Source organism: Crassostrea angulata, chromosome 7 (assembly GCF_025612915.1).
Source record: "Crassostrea angulata isolate pt1a10 chromosome 7, ASM2561291v2, whole genome shotgun sequence".
Taxonomy (NCBI): domain Eukaryota; kingdom Metazoa; phylum Mollusca; class Bivalvia; order Ostreida; family Ostreidae; genus Magallana; species Magallana angulata.
This window is the reverse complement of record NC_069117.1, coordinates 23878959-23899862: the sequence shown is the minus strand read 5'-3', so window position 1 is coordinate 23899862 and position 20904 is coordinate 23878959. Positions and strand designations below refer to the sequence as shown.

Sequence of the window (20904 nt, the reverse complement as noted above, 5' to 3'; positions counted from 1 at the left end):
GAAGCACATATAAAATTATGTGAAAAAAATGTGCTAAACCTGTATAAGTGCATCGAATTGTATTTATTTCTGTTTTGAATGGAATGGACTTTTGAATGCCTGTGTGCTGAATAAATTATTTATCTATGTTTTGTATTCTTGGCTGGTATATCTATTAATCTAACAGTGTAGAATTAGACAACATCTGCTATTCTTTTATGAATTGCAAATCACAATTTGTAATGCCAAAGTGTACTGATAAAGATATTGTAAATTATACTGTATGCCATATAATGTAAGAAAGGTTAATTAAGGTACCTCACTACACCTACACTTATCCTTTTATAGACGCTACGTCACAAGATGGCGATTTAGATGTTTTGTTAAACTGTTTATATCGTTCTATTGGGTTGTATATCGTCGTAGCTCAGTGGTTCAAGTATTGGGCTTCTGAACCGCAGATCATGAGTTCGATTCCACCTGGAGCTTTTGTTCATGTTAACTGAATTCAATTTTTGAAAATGTAATTTTTCATTCAAAATTGCACATTTTTTTGCCTATTAGACTTAAATACTTCTTACCCACTATGATATCTATCATTGTCAAGGAATTTTCTGCTGATTTGAGAAAATATTTCACAGTGTAGTGAGCCACCTTAATCATCAACAATATGTTGTTTTCTCAAGAAGGCTGAGTTTTTGGTGTAAAATTTGATGCTACTGAACTCCAAAAATGTGACGATAAACATGATTTCTGCTTTGGAAATGTATTTTATTTAGCTTGACTTCTCTCTCAATTAGAGAAATGAAGTAACAGTATTGGGTTTTCAGTAATGACCACATCTTATATTGGTAAAAAAATGAATTGTTCTCCTAGCAGTGTACAGAATTTGAACAGCTTCTCTAAGTACATTTAATATTTAATTTGCTAGTTTAATGCAAATCTTTGTTAAAGTATTTTTTTTTTTCATGGTAGAGAGATGCATTTCCTTTGGGAGTAGCTCTGTCTGTAAATCAAGAAGTCCAGTTTGAATTATAATCAAGATGCTTGAGCAGGCCCAGGTTGCTTTGTTCAGTCAGTATCATATGCGAGTACCTTAAAATTATTTTTGGTGTGGCTGAACTTGAATTATAGGGCCAGACACAGAGGCCATAAGAGTTTATAATTGATGTCTTGGATTTTATGGGCAATTTTTGATAAATAGTCCGTTTTTAGCAGGGACATATACACTAAAGGTTAGTATATACGTCCCTGTTTTTTAGAAAAAGAAAAAAAAGATTGAGCTAGACAAAATGTTTGCTGACCAAACCTTTGTCTCTATAGCTGGCATCTGAAAAATAGAAAATAATGACTGATAGTGACTGAATTATGTGAGCTAGCTGTGAAGATTTACAGGAGGAGGAGAGATTTGAATATAGTATTCAATAATTTTATTTCATTTTATAATATTCAAACTGTAACTGTTGAAAGAACAAAAAACTATAATTGTTGCCATCCTTACAAAGTCAGGGGTCCTGAGTCCACTCGTGGACTTAAGACCCCAGACGTTGTTATGAAAAGTTGTTGCTTGTTGATACCTCTATTATTCCTAAATTTTATTGCAGTCGTTATATCAGTTATACTTTCTTGATCTACCCGTTGTTTAGTTCGAGTTAAATTTCCCGCCATTTAAAAAAGTTAGTTAAAGGTAAAATCCAGATGCGTTCCAATTACCGACCAACCTTGTCACGTGACAAAGCTTTTACAGTTGTCAAGTTCGTTCATAGAACACATGTTGACTCGGTTCTCTGTGGATATTTCACGAGTGTGATCTTTTATGTTCTGGAATGCAAAGTACAACTTTATAACACATAAAGGTAAGAAAAATCAGTTGATAAAACTTTTAATTGTACATCGATCGCGCGCACCTGTTTCTATCATATCGTGTCTATCCCGGGACACGATCAAAACACTGCCACTCTTATGACACGACCAAGTCTTCAGCGTAAACATGGCTTGGTGTACTTGTATCCTATTAATGAGAAAAGATTTATTCTTTGGTCATTTTGACCATGTAAAATCAGGGACGTAATATATAGGCCTATTATATATAGGTTATAGTAACATATAGATATATATACACTTTCCTGCTAACGACTAAATTACAACTTTTGGATATAATCTTCATACCTTGAATAGCCTATGTCACAATTATATATTCTTGGGTCAAAAATAACGTTAGATTAGTTATCAAGCAGCAAGTTACAGGAGCGTGCATTAATTAGTATTGATATAAGGAATAAGGAATAATTCTTTGAGTATTATGAGGTGATAATTTCGGTCGGGGCATGATCAAATCCAATAAAGCCCGAAGGGCTTTATGATGGATTTGATCACGCCCCGACCGAAATTATCACCTCATAATATTCAAAGAATGATTCCTTATTACTTATATTTATATAATTTTAAGCCATCGTTCGATTAAATATTTAAATATAAATAAGCAAACCCCGCTGGCGCCTCAATTTGGCGTCATTTGTATTATGGGTTATATAGTACAAAATCGATACGTAGTGTTATCACAGGCAAAGACACTGGAAAATGTAAATATATGATGTGATTATCCACACTTTGTTTGTAAAAGTAAGTATAGGCATATTTGCTGTAGTTTGATAGTGTTTAAACTCTTAATTAGACATGGTGTTTAGGGAAAAGGCTATAAATCCTTGGCAAAGCATACAGTGGTAAAGCCATTGCAAGTATTTCTCTGATATAAATATCTTCTGACATGCATTGCATATATTTGATATCAATATGTTCGAAAATGAATTTCATTGTGCATTCATAATTGTTACCCAGGGTACAGTATATTCCAGCTATTATAGTATTTAGAATGTCCGATTGAGTATCAATATTTTATCAGAATTATTGATTTATATCCATTAACATTTAGTATTGATAAACTCTTGAATTGATTGTCAATACCGTTTTGTAGAACACTTACATGGTCAGAGATAAGCCTTTATGATGGGTACCCTGGTCATGAGGAACGAACTGGGCAGTCTGGAATCAGGGCTCAAGGACCTGAAAAGGTCAAGGGTAAGTAACAGGGTCTAATTTAGGTAGGACCAAGAGGTCAAATGTCTTTGTTGTCCTTGACTTTTGTTATATTTGAATTGATTACCTGAACTCAGTTTAATCCTTGTGTTTACTGGTATATACAGAAGTCTTATAGAATAATGTCCATGACATGATTTTGTTAATCAGATCTGCTTGAAGAGATCAATTTCCATTTCGTTGCAGTTAGGAATCAATCTAACTTTAAAATTAGAACTTCTTTCTGCTTCCTGTCTTTTGATAGTGATGTCTCAAAAATGTAGGACCGGATGGAACTAAATTCAAGCTATATTATATTATCAGTTTTTATCTTCACCTATGAAAGTGTTTGATGCAAAAAGTTAACAGTGATACATGTATCTGGGATATTGTAAGTACCTAATGAATTTATCCTACAGTTTGTATCTATTGGCCGAGTCTTTATATTCCGTACGTAATTCATTTTTATACTCTAGCTGGTATATTATTGAATTTCTGTCTGAGTGGGTGATAGATGATACGTACCGGTAAGAAAAAAAAGAACAGTTGAGGAAATCCCTAAAGCTGTACAGCATTCAGGGGCTAAGCAAATAACCCCCATAACTGTCCGAGATACGAAACTCAGTTTGTCACGACAGAAAATAAACAGAAATATTGTTGATAGACTTGCCAACAGAGTAACTGCCATCAAACGTTAAAAGATAAAATGCAGGCGTTCACAAAAGTATCTTCAAAGGTTTTTAAAACCCTTAACTATCAGAAATGAAAATATTTTACTTACAAAAATATAAATGCAGTTTTATTTGTCTCTTATATTCGCAATGCTTTTATTATTTGTCAGGTGATTTTTGTTCTCCACATGTGAGGAATTTTTGACAGCTAAATCAAATTTTCATTTGTTAGTGTTCTTTATTGCAAACAATGTGAGAAGGTAGATTTTATGGACGTATTATTGATAAATGTAGGGGGTTTAACTTTTTAATTGGTTTTGTGTCAGTCAGGGGAAAATTTAATTTACGAAGATCTTTCCTGTGTTATTAACATCCAGCAAGTCACAATGGCTTCAACCCAGGCAATTACCTACGATATTGAATAATCATGGAAAGTGTGATAGAACCAATGTTTACTCTATGAATTAGGACCCATGACTGCCTGTGAGGGTTATTATAATAAATTCTACTTTCCCCTGTTATCAGCAAAAAAGTTGTTCATGATTGTCATGTGTTTATAGCATTAATTTTCTGCAACATGGAAACTTTTTTTGCCGTCTTACAAATTCTTACTAGTAGACCATTTGTTGAAGGTTTATTGGGGGAGTTTTTGAAAATAAAATGTAACTATATTGAAAGAGAAAGCTACATGGTTTTTGCTTGTATGGATATATAATCTGATGATCAGCTAGAACATTAGAGATTTCAGCACTTTTGTCCGCTCACGGATACCCCTCTTTTATATTCCTAAATTTTTTTTCACTTTCACTATTGATCGATAAAACATAGCTACCATAAAGAGGTAGAATAAAATGATAGAATGTGCGTTATATATGAAATGTACGTGCTAAAATCCAAGTTAATTAATTAAATGAAAGAAAAAAACCATTTGCAGTTAAAAAATCTAGCACACAATAGCTATGCTTTTTAAGGTACCTTAAGAATCTAACATCGACTAGAGTTAGTAAGGGGTTTATTCTAAGGCTAAGAATATGATCTTCTTAGTGTGTGATTTTTAGAGCTTCTTAGTACCACTTCCATCGGGTTCCACTACAGATGTCTTAAGCAGTCAGACTGCTATATAATACAGCAAACGATTATGAACACTGGGGGCATTGTTGTGCATTTAAATCTCGCATGTGCACCTCACAAAAGAGTTATTAGAATGTGCTTTTATCTGGTTTCTGAACGGATTGATGAAATGAAATAGACACAATATTGAGAATTTGAAAGGTTGTGGTAGATTTTAAGAGAGACATATTGTCAGCAATCTGATTAAAATTACAAATCTCTTCTTAGTGCACTTTAGACCACAAGGCGCTGTTCAGAAAGAATTGAATAAGTGAAATTACCGATTATAGATTGTTTGTCACTAAAAAGTGAGGACCATAATGTACCGACACATGTATATATCTATTAGGCCATGTACATGTCTTTAATTATTACAAGTATCATACAGTAATATCTCTTAGTATTAACTAAATAACATATATGGTGTTCAGTGTCTGGTCTATGAAACGAATCCTGTGTTCTGTTTTGATAAAAAAGGAAGAGGAGGAATATGGCTACAAGGATAACCATTTTTCAATTTCATTTTAGTCAAATTAAAATACAGGAAACTGAGGCATTTGAACAAGAATATGTTGTGTGATAAGAAACTTGAAAGCTTAAATTTTCATCAACAAATTTTGTGCCAAAATATTTGAATTCTAGTAGAATTACAGGTACTTGTTTTTTTAATGAAAAGTCGATTCCCAGAATATTCGAATTTTGACTACCGGTATGTGATGCAATGAATATAGGAATTGTTATTCTTTGTTTAGTTTGAATACACACTTAACAACATTTTCTTAACAATATAACTCACAAGCTTTGATCAGTGATTATAATCTTTTCTTTCTTTATTTTGATGCATTCTTTTGTAGTTAAATTTTTCATACAAAAAATTCTGTAAAGAAAAAAAATCCATTATGTATATTGAATGACATATGAATTTAAATGTACCTGGACAGACAAGCTGTATTGAACCCCGTGTAGAACAATGATCTATTTATCAGTCCTGTCGTTCTGATGTAAGGTGATCTCGGTTGAATCTCGCCACTTACTCAGCGAATGATAAGAGTCGTTGATCAGTCTCAAGTACCTCAATTGCCCAATAGGTGGTATTTAAACAGTTTTAAGTTTGACTGCAGGGAACCTCATCTGATTTCCTTTTCTAAACTAAAGTTTGATATTTTCCAGAATGCCATGATAATGTTATAAGTGTGCTTGTATTTAATTATTGTAGTACACAGAATAAGACATTACTATCATTCAGTGAAGCTTTACCATTTAAGAAATTAATCATATTTTAAAAGATAAATATAATCAGCAGCATTAAAAAAATTGAGTGTATTAAAGAGTTCCATATGTAAGCGTTGCATTCAAATCTTTCAATCATCTTCATGTGGTTTATTTAATATCAACCATGAACACATTTCCTTAATTTTAGCTGATGGGTATACAAGAGTTTAAAGACATGTATTCAGCAATAGAAAAACATCACAGAAATCTCAAGCTGTCCCATCTCACTGGTCAAGCAAAGGATGTACAGTAAGTCACTCCCATCTCACAGGTCAAGTTAAGGATGTACAGTAAGTCACTCCCATCTCACAGGTCAAGCTAAGGATGTACAGTAAGTCACTCCTATCTAACTGATCAAGCTAAGGATGTACAGTAAGTCACTCCCATCACACAAGCTAAGGATGTACATTAAGTCAATCCCATCTCACAGGTCAAGTTAAGGATGTACAGTAAGTCACTCCCATCACACAAGCTAAGGATGTACATTAAGTCAATCCCATCTCACAGGTCAAGTTAAGGATGTACAGTAAGTCACTCCCATCACACAAGCTAAGGATGTACATTAAGTCAATCCCATCTCACAGGTCAAGTTAAGGATGTACATTAAGTCACTCCCATCACACAAGCTAAGGATGTACATTAAGTCAATCCCATCTCACAGGTCATGTTAAGGATGTACAGTAAGTCACTCCCATCTCACAGGTCAAGTTAAGGATGTACAGTAAGTCACTCCCATCTCACAGGTCAAGTTAAGGATGTACAGTAAGTCACTCCCATCTCACTGATCAAGCTAAGGATGTACATTAAGTCACTCCCATCACACAAGCTAAGGATATACATTAAGTCAAACCCATCTCACAGATTAAGTTAAGGAAGTACAGTCAATCCCATCACACAGGCGGGTCAAGTTAAGGAAGTAATCAAATCTCACAGATCAAGCTAAGGATGCACATTAAGTCAAACCCATCTCACAGGTCAAGTTAAGGATGTACAGTAAGTCACTCCCATCATACAGGTCAAGGATGTACAGTAAGTCACTCCCATCTCACAGGTCAAATTAAGGATGCACATTAAGTCAAACCCATCTCACTTGTCAAGTTAAGGATGTACTGTAAGTCAATCCCATCTCATAGATCAAGTGATCAAGCTAAGAAACTACAAAAGGTTACTCTCATTTCACAGGTCAAGTTAAGAAATTACAGTAAGTCAATCCCATCTCACTGGTTAAGCTTAGGATGTAAAACAAGTCAATCTTATCTCACAAGTCAAGCTAAGGATTATAGTACAGTAAGTCAATCCATGCTCATTAAATTGTCAAGCCAAGTTAGTCAACTTAAAGACATACATACAGGTTTTGTAATTGTCTATAACTGCCATCTATACCTTTCAGAGTTCAAGCAGAACAGGACACCAAGTTTTACCAGATTTTGCTCAAAATGATGAATGAAGTCAAAGTGTGAGTGTAAAATTCCTTTATAATGATGATGAGAATTTGTGGTAAATTCTTATTAGGATATTACTTATTTTCAATCAATTAATCGTTGTTTGTATATTTGTCACAGACTGAGAACTGGACAACAGAAGGACTCTCTGATGAAAGTGTTCACCTGGTTTAAGGCAAACAAACACACTCTACACTCAGGACCAGTAAGTTATCACAACCAACATTACTGACACCTCAATATAGTCAAACATATATATATTTACCCTTCAAAAATAATGTTTATGTCTAAATCTGTAAATAAGGTGTTTGACAGTACATTTCATCTTATTGAGTTCTTGCATTTACTGCACATCCCATGTCAGCTATTGTTTGTTTGAAAAATATCTTTATAAAAAAGCAAAACAATTTTTCATATGACAGCATTTTGGAAAATCCTATCAGCTAAAAGAGGCATCAGATGTTGTGAAGAAAGCTCAGGGGTCAACTAGACAGTCCTCACCCCGCCGAAGTAAAGTGGTCACCACACAGATGGCCAAGGAGGAGGAGGAGAAACAACCTGTCACGCGCCTAGAATCCGCGGAGGGGATGAGGACTTTCTTTCAAAGTGTAACCCCCTCCACACAGCTTAATGACCCAGAGACACCAAAAAACCTTTTCAACCTTGACCTTCCCTCTAACAAGGACTATGTGAATGAATACTTGACAAGTCGGTTTTTCCAGGCGGGAGAGATATCCGGATTTGGGCGACCTTCAACTTTGGATACACCCTCAAACCGCAACTACATGAATGACCAGGTGCCTTCAGAGAGAACTGTTGCTATGGAGAGGTTCATCAACAGTCCGAGTCTGTATGACGGCCCAGATGTGGAGGTAAGATTGTTACAATGGTCCAATGTATCCTTTAAGAGTTAGTATGTTAAGAGTTCACCAGTTAAAGATACATAATGTGTATGTAAAATTAGTTTATGTTGAAAAGTCACAGAAAACAATCTCTACATCAAGTATTAACAAACACAAACAAAAGAGACAACAGATTGTTTTAAATTTTGTGTATGTTTAAAGCCACAGTAAAACATCTCTAAATCATAGACCTGTAAGAGAAGATTAGCAAGCCAGTATGTCAGCTAGGGCCCTAAGGTCTGTAACTCCAATGTTGTATAGCACACGACTTCATAAATCATACACTTATTACCATTATCTATTTTGTACTATACATTGTATATTAATGAAATTAATGAAATATGATATTTTTTAATTGTATTTATATTCTACCATTTATTTTTCAATGCCCTTACAAAAAGAGGTATCATTTACAATGAAAGTTTTCGACCTTCTTTGATATTTATTATTTCATTGATTGATAATTTTAACAGTTCTGCATGTTGTCGCATATACCAATCAACCATTACGAGAGTGTAGATTTGGGATACATCTTAAACATTGTGTTGGTCTATTTTTATGTATTATCATTTTTTTGTATACATATTATTACTTATTAGGTTAGTTACTGACTCACTACGGAAATATATTGGGTTGATCAATCTCATAGATGGCGAGGCAAAGCAGAGCCGTCTATGAGATTGATCAACCCATTATATTTCCGTAGTGAGTCAGTAACTAACCTAATAAGTGTTTTGTTTTCCTGAGGACTGTCAAGCGACATATTTATTCACAAATAGCGATGACCTACGCAAAGCCATGTACAAGATGCTTAACATCTTGTCCAATTTAACTCATTTAAAATCTTCAAAATTTTCAATCTCATCTTTCAAATACTCTTTAAAAATCTATGCTTCACCCATGTTCACTTACAATGTTTTTTTGCTATTCAATTTTAAATGTTTTCTCCCTTCTCTGCAGAGATTTGAGCCAATTTCGACGCTGCCATTTTGTTCTGCTCCAGACAAAACAATATGACGTCAATATTCTAACGGCAACTACTCTAATTTTAAAGAATTTCAAAGGACAACTACTCCAAATACTTTAAGAACTTACGGCATGAGGTTTATACTATGAAATGTCGAAAAAAAGTCGGCGAAGCATCGGCCAATGACGGCCATATTGCCTAATATTATTTCTCACCGACCAAATGTAGAGATATATGAGGCAATCACGTGCTATGTTTAAACCAATGAAAGTTTGACATTTCAGTCCAATGGAAAACAAATCAGTATTTTATTACAATTACCTTGAAAAACTGTATTTAAAAAGAAATATTGATGGTTTGAATTAATTTTATTTTAAATAATCAAAAGAATTGGAAGAAAATTTTAACAATTTACTAGTTCCTCTCCTGTACAGTACATATTATCTTTTTTGTTGCCATGGTAACAGTTTCTAAGAAATTATTTTTGAATATGATTTAATCTGACAAAAACAAATTGTTATACAATAAATAAGGGCAGATGTCAATGCTTTCTACATTCTCATTAACTTTACACCATAATTAAAGATATAATACAAGAGAGACTACTCTAATCTTCAAGAGGGTTGTTAAATCCCAGCCATGCGTGAAACCGAGATCAATAGGCAATGTTTAAACAATTGTCTTTCGTTTAATTCTAAAAAGTAAAGTTCTAGCCAAGCACTAGGCTATTTAGTCAATGAATTGTGTATTGGAAGCGATATTGACCCAGCAAATCTATCAAAGAGTTGATATATTCATTTTGTGAAATGGGGTAGAACCTTTAAAAGTGCTCAATGTATTGCAATTATGACGTTTTTGTGCAAGATATGATTTAATAATGCTTTTTGGACTTTCTGTCTGACTAACAGAGACGACTTCGTTTGATATTTTCCATTGGATTATGTGATTGTGGGTTGCTGAGTGAGCAACAACAACAATATGAGGTCCTAATCCCTTTTCTTTGTTGCCATTGATTTTCGTATGCACAACATGTGGACTTTTATTGAAGTGCATGTGAAATTTGTTCATTTAGAGCAATACAAATGGAAGAAAATTTAAACTACTCTTGCTGATAATGTTTTATTTAAACACATTTATTTTTCTGTAAATGAACATTAGCACAATGTGGCAGGGCTAGATTGTAAAGAAAAATTCGCCACTAAACGCCTGTTGAAAAACTGCCGCGTCGAGAGTATCAGAATTTACGGACACTTTGTAAACACTGTGTGTTTACTCTGTATATGTAACAAAGAATTGTTAATAGAAAGTGAATATTTTAGTTTTTTTTTTTGTTACTGTTTGTTCTATCTGTACGTGGCACACAAATTCTCTTGGATACTTTGGTTGTCTGTCATCAATGTATTGTGTTCTCTACAAAAGATTCACGTCTCCCATTATGAGATAGTTTAGTTGGAGTTGTTAGGCTGTTTTTCCAGGTAGGTTTAAGAAATCTTAAGTTTTCTGAAAATTTATACCTGAAAATTGATTGAAATCCTTAAATATATGAACTTTATTTTGCAATTTACAATAATGATCAAACTTTAATAGTTCTTTAATCACCTGTACACAATATGATATTTTTTCACTTCATTTATTAATAAATAATTGATTCTTTATTGAATATTTTGATATTTTATCAATTTTTCTGAATTCTATAGTACATGTATAATCAGTGTCAGTAAAATTGTGCTGACCCCTAGCTTTGTCAGACACCAAGAGAAAAGCTCATACTCACATGGTTTCTTTATCATATTAATTATGTGTTCACAATAATTTTAGATTATACTATATATCTGCAATGAAAATAATTAGTTCATGCAATGATTATTAGATACTGATTTATAACATATCCGGTTTTTCAAAAATTGGTGATGGCTATACACATATTCTTGTTAAAGGCCTTTCACAAAGATCATTACCACTTTACACAGAAAAGGTATCCAATATTTGTTTTCCCTATTATTTAACATATTTGGATCTCCTTTGTTAATTTATTGCTGAAAAGATAAAAGGTTACAAGGTATATATGGTAATGCCTTGTTCCAATATAATGAAATCTCTTTCTTTAGTGATCAAACTTCATGGACAATTTGACCTTGATAAGTAGATGGTCCATGTCAGATGTTGATTAGGTCAAAGGTTAACTAATATAATGTCCTACCCAATTTCTTCAGGAAGGGGGCATGCCAAATATATAATTTGCGCCTAGCTCTTTGAGCAGCCAATGGTGATCAGTTTGTCTGTTCGTCCATCCCTCTGTCCTGGATCTCTTGTCAGGAGCATATCTTCTCTCCCCATGGACCAATCTAGCTCACACTTTACCAACAGAGTACCTTTTGGTAAAGGGTGTGCAGTGTCCTTGAACCATGTTTTTAGGTCTGAGGTTAAGGTCATAGCAGAATTATATGAAAAATCCTTGTCTGGAGCATATCCTCTCTTCCCTTGGTCCAGTCTGGCTCATTCTTCACTTATAGAGTGCCTTTGGTCAGAGGGTGTGAGGTGACCTTGAATGATGTTTGTAGATCAGAATCAAGGTCATCACACCATGCAAAAAGTCCTTTTTTCAGATCATACATAGTCTCCACTTAATTAAACCTATTTGGTTCATACTTCACATAGAGCTTTTGGGTAAAGGGTGTGAAGTGACCTTGAATCAATCTTATAGGTCAAATTTAAAGGTCATAGCAGATCTTTTTAAATTTCAGTTTTAGATCCTGATTTCTAATTTGCTTAATCTCTCAGATTTGAACCCGAAAAACACTTGTTGGTAAGGGGTAATGAGATTGAATTAAAAGTTCTATGCAAACTGGAAAGTCAAGGTCAAAGCAAAATTTTCTGAAATACTTTTCATCCTCTTGTCTATTATTTAAGATAGCCACCATCTCATTGATGTCCAGTTTTTAAACACATGTGATTTAAACTACCTTATACAGTGTGCTTGCTATCTTGTGGAACAGCTTTCCCAATACCCATGATGCCTTTTGTTAAACAGCATGTATTATTCTGTTTTATCTCTTCAGTCATGAATCAATTGTAATGAAGCAGTTTTGGGGGAAATATTCAATACTTCCAATTGATCTGCTTTTACTGTGATTTATTTAATGTGTTTTTACACAATCCAAAAGATAATAGAGATGTTTCCAGGATCGTTTTCCACCTGTATTTTTAACTTTGAGTGGGCATTCACTATCAGAAGGCCCCATTAATTTTGTACGTTTATGGTGATCAATGCATCCAGTTATAAAGCTTCCAAATAAAGACTTTTTTTTATCATTTTTGTAAGAGGGATTTGATATTTAAATGCTGGTTTATAACATATGCAGAGCAAGAATTTCCAGAAAAAATTTTCAAGCATTTCCTAGAGTTAAGACTACATGTGGTACCAGCATATTGTTCGTTTCTTAATTGTAAAATTACATCTTAGATCAGCAACTACTTTTTGTCTTGGAATAGCTTCAGAGATTGGCAAGTTCCCTTGGAGATGTTGATGAGGGTCATACAGAGTTACATCCCCTGCCTCAAGAGGACGGTCGTGATTCTGTAGAGAGCCAGCGTTACATCGAGAGCGTAACAGTCGACAGCCATTACCAGGACGAAGACGACGAAGGGTTTGAAATCGATGAATCTGGACCAGCAGATATTGACATGGAGCTGCCAGATATCCGTAGGAAGCTGTCCAGAGAACAAACTGCCACAACCAGTTTTAGGGCTGCCATGTCTGCTCCTACTCACGGAGACCAGGTGAATTTCAATTCAGTTTGATAATTTAAAATTTATTGATTTATCTCTGAATTGTAGAACTCAACATTTCTTGTGGTGGTTTAAAAATTAAAGAAAGAAGTTTTCTCATGGTGGCAATTTTTTTTAAATTCAAAACTAATGAAATTTTTTTTTGTCTTTGACAGTTTTCTAATTTGTCAACATACATTCCCAAGAAGATGGTCCACCCCATTGCGAGTCTGGTGAACCCTCATGCTCAGCTGGCAGCCATGGAAGCCAAGCGAGCGGAGGAAGAGTACCAAGCCTCCAGAGAAAACACCAGTCTATCTCACAGAATACTGAGCAGATCGTCATCAGGTTTGTATAAAGAAGAGAATTCTTTGTGGTTGTTTTATCTCGTGTGATACATAGGTCATCTACAGGTTTGGAAAACAAAGTTTATTTCATAGTATACTTTGCAAGTCACCCAACAGAAAAATCTCTAGTTATTATATCATATCATGGGTAAAGGTACTGGTATATCATTGGGAAGTTTAATTCTGAGAAATCTCTATAGTTTATAATAAATGTATCAATTCTTCAGAAATCAGCAAAGGTTAATTTGTTTCATTTCAAAGTTTAAAAAGTTTGCTTTATGTGTTGCAGAGAAATATATGGTATGGATATTCTGTATTATATGATATCATTTGGATAGACTTAGATGATACTTCTCATGTATATCTATTGGACAAATCCATGGAATTACACTAACCAAAATACATTTCTATTAAATGGTATTTACAATGTACGATGTTATAATGTATCACAGCTGTTCCCAAGTCGTCAGCCACACCCCAGATTCCTACCTTCAGACCGGTGACTGCCATTTCCTCCCACCCTGAGAGCCTCACCCACTGGAAATCCTACAACAAGGACATGTCATATGGACAAGAAATCCTAAGTAGGTCTTTCAAGTAAAATTACACAAACAGTGAAAAGACCAAATGCAATTCGTTTGATTTAATAGTAATAATAAGTTTGTGTATGAATTTTGAAAAAAGTTTTAATTAGTAGGTCATTTGAATTGTTCAAAGGGAATAAAAAAAATTTTTTTGTTTCAAATGTGAATTAAACTGTGTCACTGGCAATTTAAAATATATATGATAACAAAAACAGGGCGGTCACCTAGAATAGTGAGAAGGGGGTCCAAACGTTACCAAGGTAACAGGGATACAATAGATAAGTTGTTCCCATCAATCCCCATCGGAGGAAATAACCCATCCCCGTCACAAAAGCTAATCACTGACCCCCAGACTGGTAAACACAGATGTGTCACTGTTGTTTTTATTTTTTCGTTCATTTGAAGTTTGAGTTGCCACGTTTTTAACTCTGAATCAGTCATTTTCATCCAACATCCATCATAAGAGAAGGGGGGTGGCTCTATCCTTCCATGAATTACTGTTACTGAGAATTTGAAGAAATTATAGAAATTATATCGATTTCAAAAAGTATGATTATGGAAAATTAAATGCTGTTGAAGTATTGACGGGTAGTTAGACGAAACTGTATTAAAGTGATATAGATTAAAAGCTTAATTTAGAAAAAGTTGCATGACATGTTTATAGATATTGAATTCTGGGGGGAAATTTGCAAAAAAAGACTTAATACAACATACCAGTAGTGTATTCTTCTAGAGTTTCTGAGCTTTATATTGGTTTAGTTAATATAGTATTAAAATATATTATTAGTTTCTGTCATTGACTGCATCTGAATCAGTTATCCCATTTTCATTACATCTCTGCATTCCTCTTGTTTGTTTTTAATGACTCTGTTTCTTTATTTTTAATTTTGCATGACTGCTGCCTAAGTAACCATCGTTTGCTTGCATTTTGTTTTTCTAACCTCAAAGGAGATTTGAGTTTCGTTGGTCGCAGTGGTACAGCTATGGATGTACGCTACACTGCCCATGACTTCGGAGAAATGCCCGAGGAGATGACAAAACATGTCGTAGCATTCTTTTCTCAGAATTCAAAGTCGGTACCGGTTGCCAAGGGTATATATATTGTACATAATTCATGTTTCATGTATATTGCACCTTTAATTCAATATTGTCCTGAATTCACTACCCCTCCCTATATATGGTAGAAGTTTTTTGGTGTAGTTCCAATCTTTATTTTTATATACTTGGAGAAAATTGTAAATAACTGGAAACTTTTATCACATAATCGCATCTTATAACTTTTATACTTATGGTAGTTAAATGTGAAAACAAAATTAGATATGCAATAATTATAGAGAAAAAGAAAATTCTTCATATTTATTGATGACTGTACAATAAAACCCTAATCATAAATTTCAAAATCCAGGTGTAAGTAATTCTGATAAGTGCATCAATTAAAAGATGTACGAAGTAGGGAGCTAGTCTAGTGCTAGTTTCTTTTTTTGATCAGTTTTTAAGCTAAAGTTTAAGTATTTATCTTTAATATTTCATCTGCATGTTCTTCTTAAATCAATAAAATCTTTTTACTCTCTCCTTTTAATTGATATACCTCTAGTATTTTTAACTACTTTGTAGTGATTGTAACAAGTATGTATATTTCTACTTCATCAAAGTGCTTATGTGTAGCTACTTTTATTACTTTTTATATGTAACACTATTAAATTTATAGATCTAGTATATACATGCATGTTAATTATAATTACATTAAATTCAAAAGTATATTTAACGAAGTTAACCTCTACAACAAAAATACTCATCTGGGTACATTTATTAAAATCAGTCATGGCCCCAGAATATATCATGTATTTATCTGCATTTATATATATATACTTAACTTTCCAAATTATTTGAGTTTTTCAAGGCTTAAAATGTTCTTGTTATTGATTGGTTAGTGTTGACCCCGCGAACTGTGGAAGTTCAGGAGTTGTATACACAAAGTTCATTGGAGGACTTCTATGCAATGGCTGATAACCTTTATCCACGATTTCCCAAATATCGCAAACCGGTGTACTCCAAACCAAGGTCAGCTGCTTCTAGTCGTATGTCTGATACTCCTGAAAAGACCTCTCGGCATGTGGAGAAACCAAAATTTCATCCCTTAGGCAAACAGCTTCTAGATGCTGCGTGAGTAATTTTATAGGTCATTAGAAACTAAGTATTAAGTAAATAAATGAAGTAAGGGAAAGTAGGGTCAAATGTGTTGGCAAAACTCTCTATAAAAGCATTGCATGAAAAGTTTTTGGACAACCTCTTATGAAACATCCTTTTTTACAGTGAAGCTGAGTTGCGTGAAAAAGAAAACAAGCCTCCACCTGAACCAGCATCCTCCGTGAAGCTGGACGCTGTGGTACAGCTTGTGGATGACGTCTCGGAGAACATGACCTACTTCAAGGAAAGGGTCAGTACTATAGAATCCCTGCAAAATCAGTTACACTGATTATTTAGCCTAATGATAATATTGGTTTTACAGCATAAAAAAGTACCGGTAATATCTTTTCAAAGGAACATACCCCAATGAAGTCTTTGAATATGACTTACCGGTAATATTTATCATGCTCATGCCCTCACCATTTGAATAAAAATCTGTTCATTATCAGTAATTGTGTGACTTATTTCTCTCCTAGCTTGCACCAGCTCCAAGTCCAGGATTCCGACAGCCGTCAAGTAGTACAGTATCCAGGAGACCTCTGTCACGCCCGGCAACAGCCACAGGTCATAGGTCACCTAGCCCAATGCAGCGCTCAAATTCACCTGATATTATGTGAGTCTTGTCCACCTACTTAGACTCTGTTTCTGACATGTTGTAATGAAATGGAGACTTACTCCATCATATCTTATTCTTTAACATGATTTATCTCCCTGTCCCTCTGTGATTTTCAAGTTGCTATACTTTCAAAAACTGATATTCAAGATATATGAAAATAGTTGATCTAAAAAAGACATTCTTTTTCTTCAATATTTTTTTTTTATCATTATGTTGATTAAATATTAGAAACCTGGTTTTACCCTTTTCAGATTTTACACCGTGTTATAGGTAATCCATCAATTGTTTTTATCATTCTAGGTCGGAGCGCCCCAGACCCCATACCTCTTTCTCTCACAACAACCCTCCCCCAGGTGTGGAATTCCTGGAGCCCCACCCTCCAATGTCTGTCCGGTCAGGTACGCCCAGTAGAACAGCGGAGGCTATCGACTGGAGAGGGAAGATCATCCCTGAAACAGAGCGCACAAAGTGTGTACCATTCATTTACTGTCTTTCAACCCTAGAGTCAATGCATTAATTTTTGTGTGTTTATTGTTTAGACTTGTTTTGACTTATGATTTACTACTGTTGTGTCTACTAGGTTTAATTATCGCAAACTGCCATCAACATTAAAATAATTTTGAGATAAAATACCAGCACTTTTACATGTACAAAATAAACCTAGCATATAGTTTGCAAATTCTTACAAATTTTTAACAGTAATTTTGTCTTTTTCTGTTAACAAATTAATATTCACCCATTATGTGTTGATGTATATAAGATAAATGTACAAACCATGATATAAGTGTGACTCATTTTATGGATACTCAAAATAACATTCTATTTGGGAATACATGTATAACAGATATACAATGTTATATTTATTTTAGATGGCTAAAAGCAAAGTTTGGGGATCATACTTATGTTCAAAAAATGAAAGGAAAACGTCCAGTTGGAGCTACACATGCTGGCAAACGGCCAAAAACGGCTCCTCAATCTTTTCAGGATCGATGGAAAACGGAAAAGGTTAGCAAATGCTTTTTTGGGATACTAGAGTACACATTGTTGACGAAATACAAGAAATGCAAATGGTTACAACTTTATATCACTTCTATTTCTGATATCCAAAATAGTACATTGAAAGTCATTTGAAGTTAAGATTGTAATTAATTTACCATACAAGAGGCTAGCAAAGTAAATTTTGATGTGAAAATACTTGAGTCATCAACATGAAATTGTTGCAAGGGAAGTAACTCTGATGGCTTTGTGTGTTGTAGGAGAGCAACACAAACACCCGAGTGGAATCACAGGCGGCGACCAACACGATGACCGAGGTCGACCCAAAAGTGATGGAGTCCGTGATGAGAGTGCAGCCAATCGAAAACTGGAACACTGGGTAGGTAGTAATAAACAGAGTTGGGGTCAATTACTTTGAAAAGTAATTAATTACTTTCAAATACATTGACAATTTTATCAATTACTTGCAATTACAATTACATTGATTTTTTAAAATGTAATTAATTACTCTCAATTACTTTGATAAATGTAATTAATTACATTTCAAATTCTTTATTAGTTTTATTTTTTTAAATCTTGAGAACATATACATATATTAACAGCATTAAGATATACAGAGCTTTATGTATGGTTATGTTTTTAAAAGTTGTATAGTTCAGATCAGATTTCTTGAAAATTTCTAGAAATTTTTTTTTTTAAATTAAATTCATTAAGTACCATTGAGTTCATTTTTGGTTCTGAATAATATTTTCTCTATAGTGAATTAATTTTTATTCACATATTAAAACTATGTTTATTCAGAAAGTAAAACTTTTGGCAGTACAGCATACATGTATAAATAATAATTGCCACAAAAATGAGATATGTTGACTCCCTTAAGTCTAAAATCAATGGGGGTTCTTGGGTATTAGAAGAGTTCACACCTCCACAAAATTAGATCTTTACCTATTGCCCTGGGCAGTGTGTTATGCTGTAAAAACATATTAAACATTATGGGACATTTAGTTATTGTATAAACAAAAGTCCATGCCAAACATGTATAAAATCTATTTATCATTATAAGACACCTTTTTATATTTTAAACTTGGAAAAAAAGTAATTGAGATGTAATTGAAAAGTAATTGAAAATACACAATATTTTTGGAATGTATTTAAATACATTCAATTACTTGTAATTGAAGACAGACTCAATTACAAATTACTTTCAATTACTTTGAAAAATGTAATTAATTACACTCAATTACAAATACTTTTTGCAATTACCCCATCCCTGGTAATAAAAACCTTAGACCATTTTTTATTTCCTTCTGCAACTTGTTGCAAAAGGGAAATAGTGGCATTTTGTATGGGGGGGGGGGTATACAAGACTTTTGGGCAATCAAACTTTGTATACTTTTTTGCATGTTGATATGTCAAACCCTTTTCATTTCCTTTGATATGTACATGTATATCAATAATCTAAATTTTTTTTTCATCTTCAGAATGGGATCTATGAGCTCAATTTTCCTGGATGATGTAAGAAACATTTCACTTTTTTGGTTCTGAATTGTCTTGATGAAGATGCATCATTAATTTAGCTAATGACTTATAACTGAAATTGATTTGTTTTTAGGATTTTCTACGATCCTTCAGTGGAAGTCGACACACCGGTCATCCTTCAACGGACACTAACACCCCTGTACCCATGGAGTATGTTCCCATTGTGTCCTCTGCACCAAGGTCACTCTCAGGTCAGTCGGAATATCTAATTAGCTGCATCGGTAAACCATGTGATATCATTAACCACTATTTGTCATCAACACTGATTTTTTTTTTGGTTTCACTTTTATTTCACAATTTTATGGATTTTCATGGTTTAATTCACCTAGCTGTCCTTGGGAAAATCAATTCAAAAGGGAAAAAGCAATTTAGACCACTAGATATATTTGAATAGATATTGTCCAAAGATATATGCAATCATTAAAAAATTAGACTTCACATTTTAACATTTTGAATATGCACTGTATCAGGAAATGTATAATACTATAGCCATATGTTCTAGAAATGTACACCATAGTAACCCTGAAAAGAATATGGAGAGGTAAAATCCACCCCAATACCAAATGAATTTGGAACTAAATGTACATTTCCCCCTCTATTTATACACTTGTTTGCTGATAATAGATATATGATTGTAATGCATTGTGAAATATTTTCATTTACAGATAGACTTTTTTGCCTTTTACATACTATAATGACTCTTAATAGACCACAATTGTCAGCCTTAAATTAGAAAAAACAGAACTTTATCAACAAATAAACATAGATGTCTATAGGTGAATATTTGACACTTGGCATTTCTTGGCTATTGAAGGCGTCTCAACGTGTCATTTGAATTTAAGTGACCAGCTTAGCACAGAACAGTCATTGGATACTACAGTCAATCATGCCAAAAAATTTCTATGTAATTTATTTTCTTTAGGTCAGATTGGATAATAAATAAGATATTAGACACACATTTTATATACTGCCCACCGCCCGATTGATACTCAATTTATGAATTACGAAAAGGACTGCCTGTTTTTTTACCAAAACTTTCTCCTGAATAGCCGTACATCATTCCTTGAAAAACATCCAAACATTTTTATTTTTTTAAATTATTTTTTGTTTAAAAAAAATTATAGTATATATCCTTATCAACTCAACTTTGATAATGTTCACTCTGTCGAATTGCAATGGACAAGAAAATGATCCAATTCTCATAAAAGATTTCATTATAAATTTGCTGATGATAAATAACCGACCCTTCAAAAAGGTAATCCCATAAAATAACATAGTTATTTCAGAAATATATTAACAGTCCTATTTATGTGTATTTATTTTGAGTTACCTTAAGAGTTTAGGAGCCATTTGTATTAAAGTCACCCGGCAAAGCCACTTCTGATTGACAACACAAGCAACATTTAAAATAAATGTTCATCGCCGTTATCTTTACAAACGCTAGATACT

At 33.6% G+C, this 20904-nt stretch overlaps 1 protein-coding gene across 1 annotated transcript in view; it reads left to right on the top strand.

Annotated features, from left to right (window-relative positions):
- The window catches only part of LOC128192659 (uncharacterized), a 55032-nt gene that overhangs the window by 16750 nt on the left and 17378 nt on the right, over positions 1-20904 (top strand). Inside the window, exons 24-40 of the mRNA XM_052865527.1 lie at positions 2954-3057; positions 3958-3985; positions 7498-7563; positions 7670-7754; positions 7972-8421; positions 12911-13198; positions 13363-13534; positions 13986-14117; positions 15066-15209; positions 16049-16280; positions 16431-16554; positions 16781-16917; positions 17221-17388; positions 17790-17925; positions 18177-18295; positions 19398-19431; positions 19529-19646. Of these exons, the coding sequence (XP_052721487.1) occupies positions 2954-3057; positions 3958-3985; positions 7498-7563; positions 7670-7754; positions 7972-8421; positions 12911-13198; positions 13363-13534; positions 13986-14117; positions 15066-15209; positions 16049-16280; positions 16431-16554; positions 16781-16917; positions 17221-17388; positions 17790-17925; positions 18177-18295; positions 19398-19431; positions 19529-19646 (2537 nt within the window). The remainder of the gene's footprint in view (positions 1-2953; positions 3058-3957; positions 3986-7497; positions 7564-7669; positions 7755-7971; positions 8422-12910; positions 13199-13362; positions 13535-13985; positions 14118-15065; positions 15210-16048; positions 16281-16430; positions 16555-16780; positions 16918-17220; positions 17389-17789; positions 17926-18176; positions 18296-19397; positions 19432-19528; positions 19647-20904) is intronic.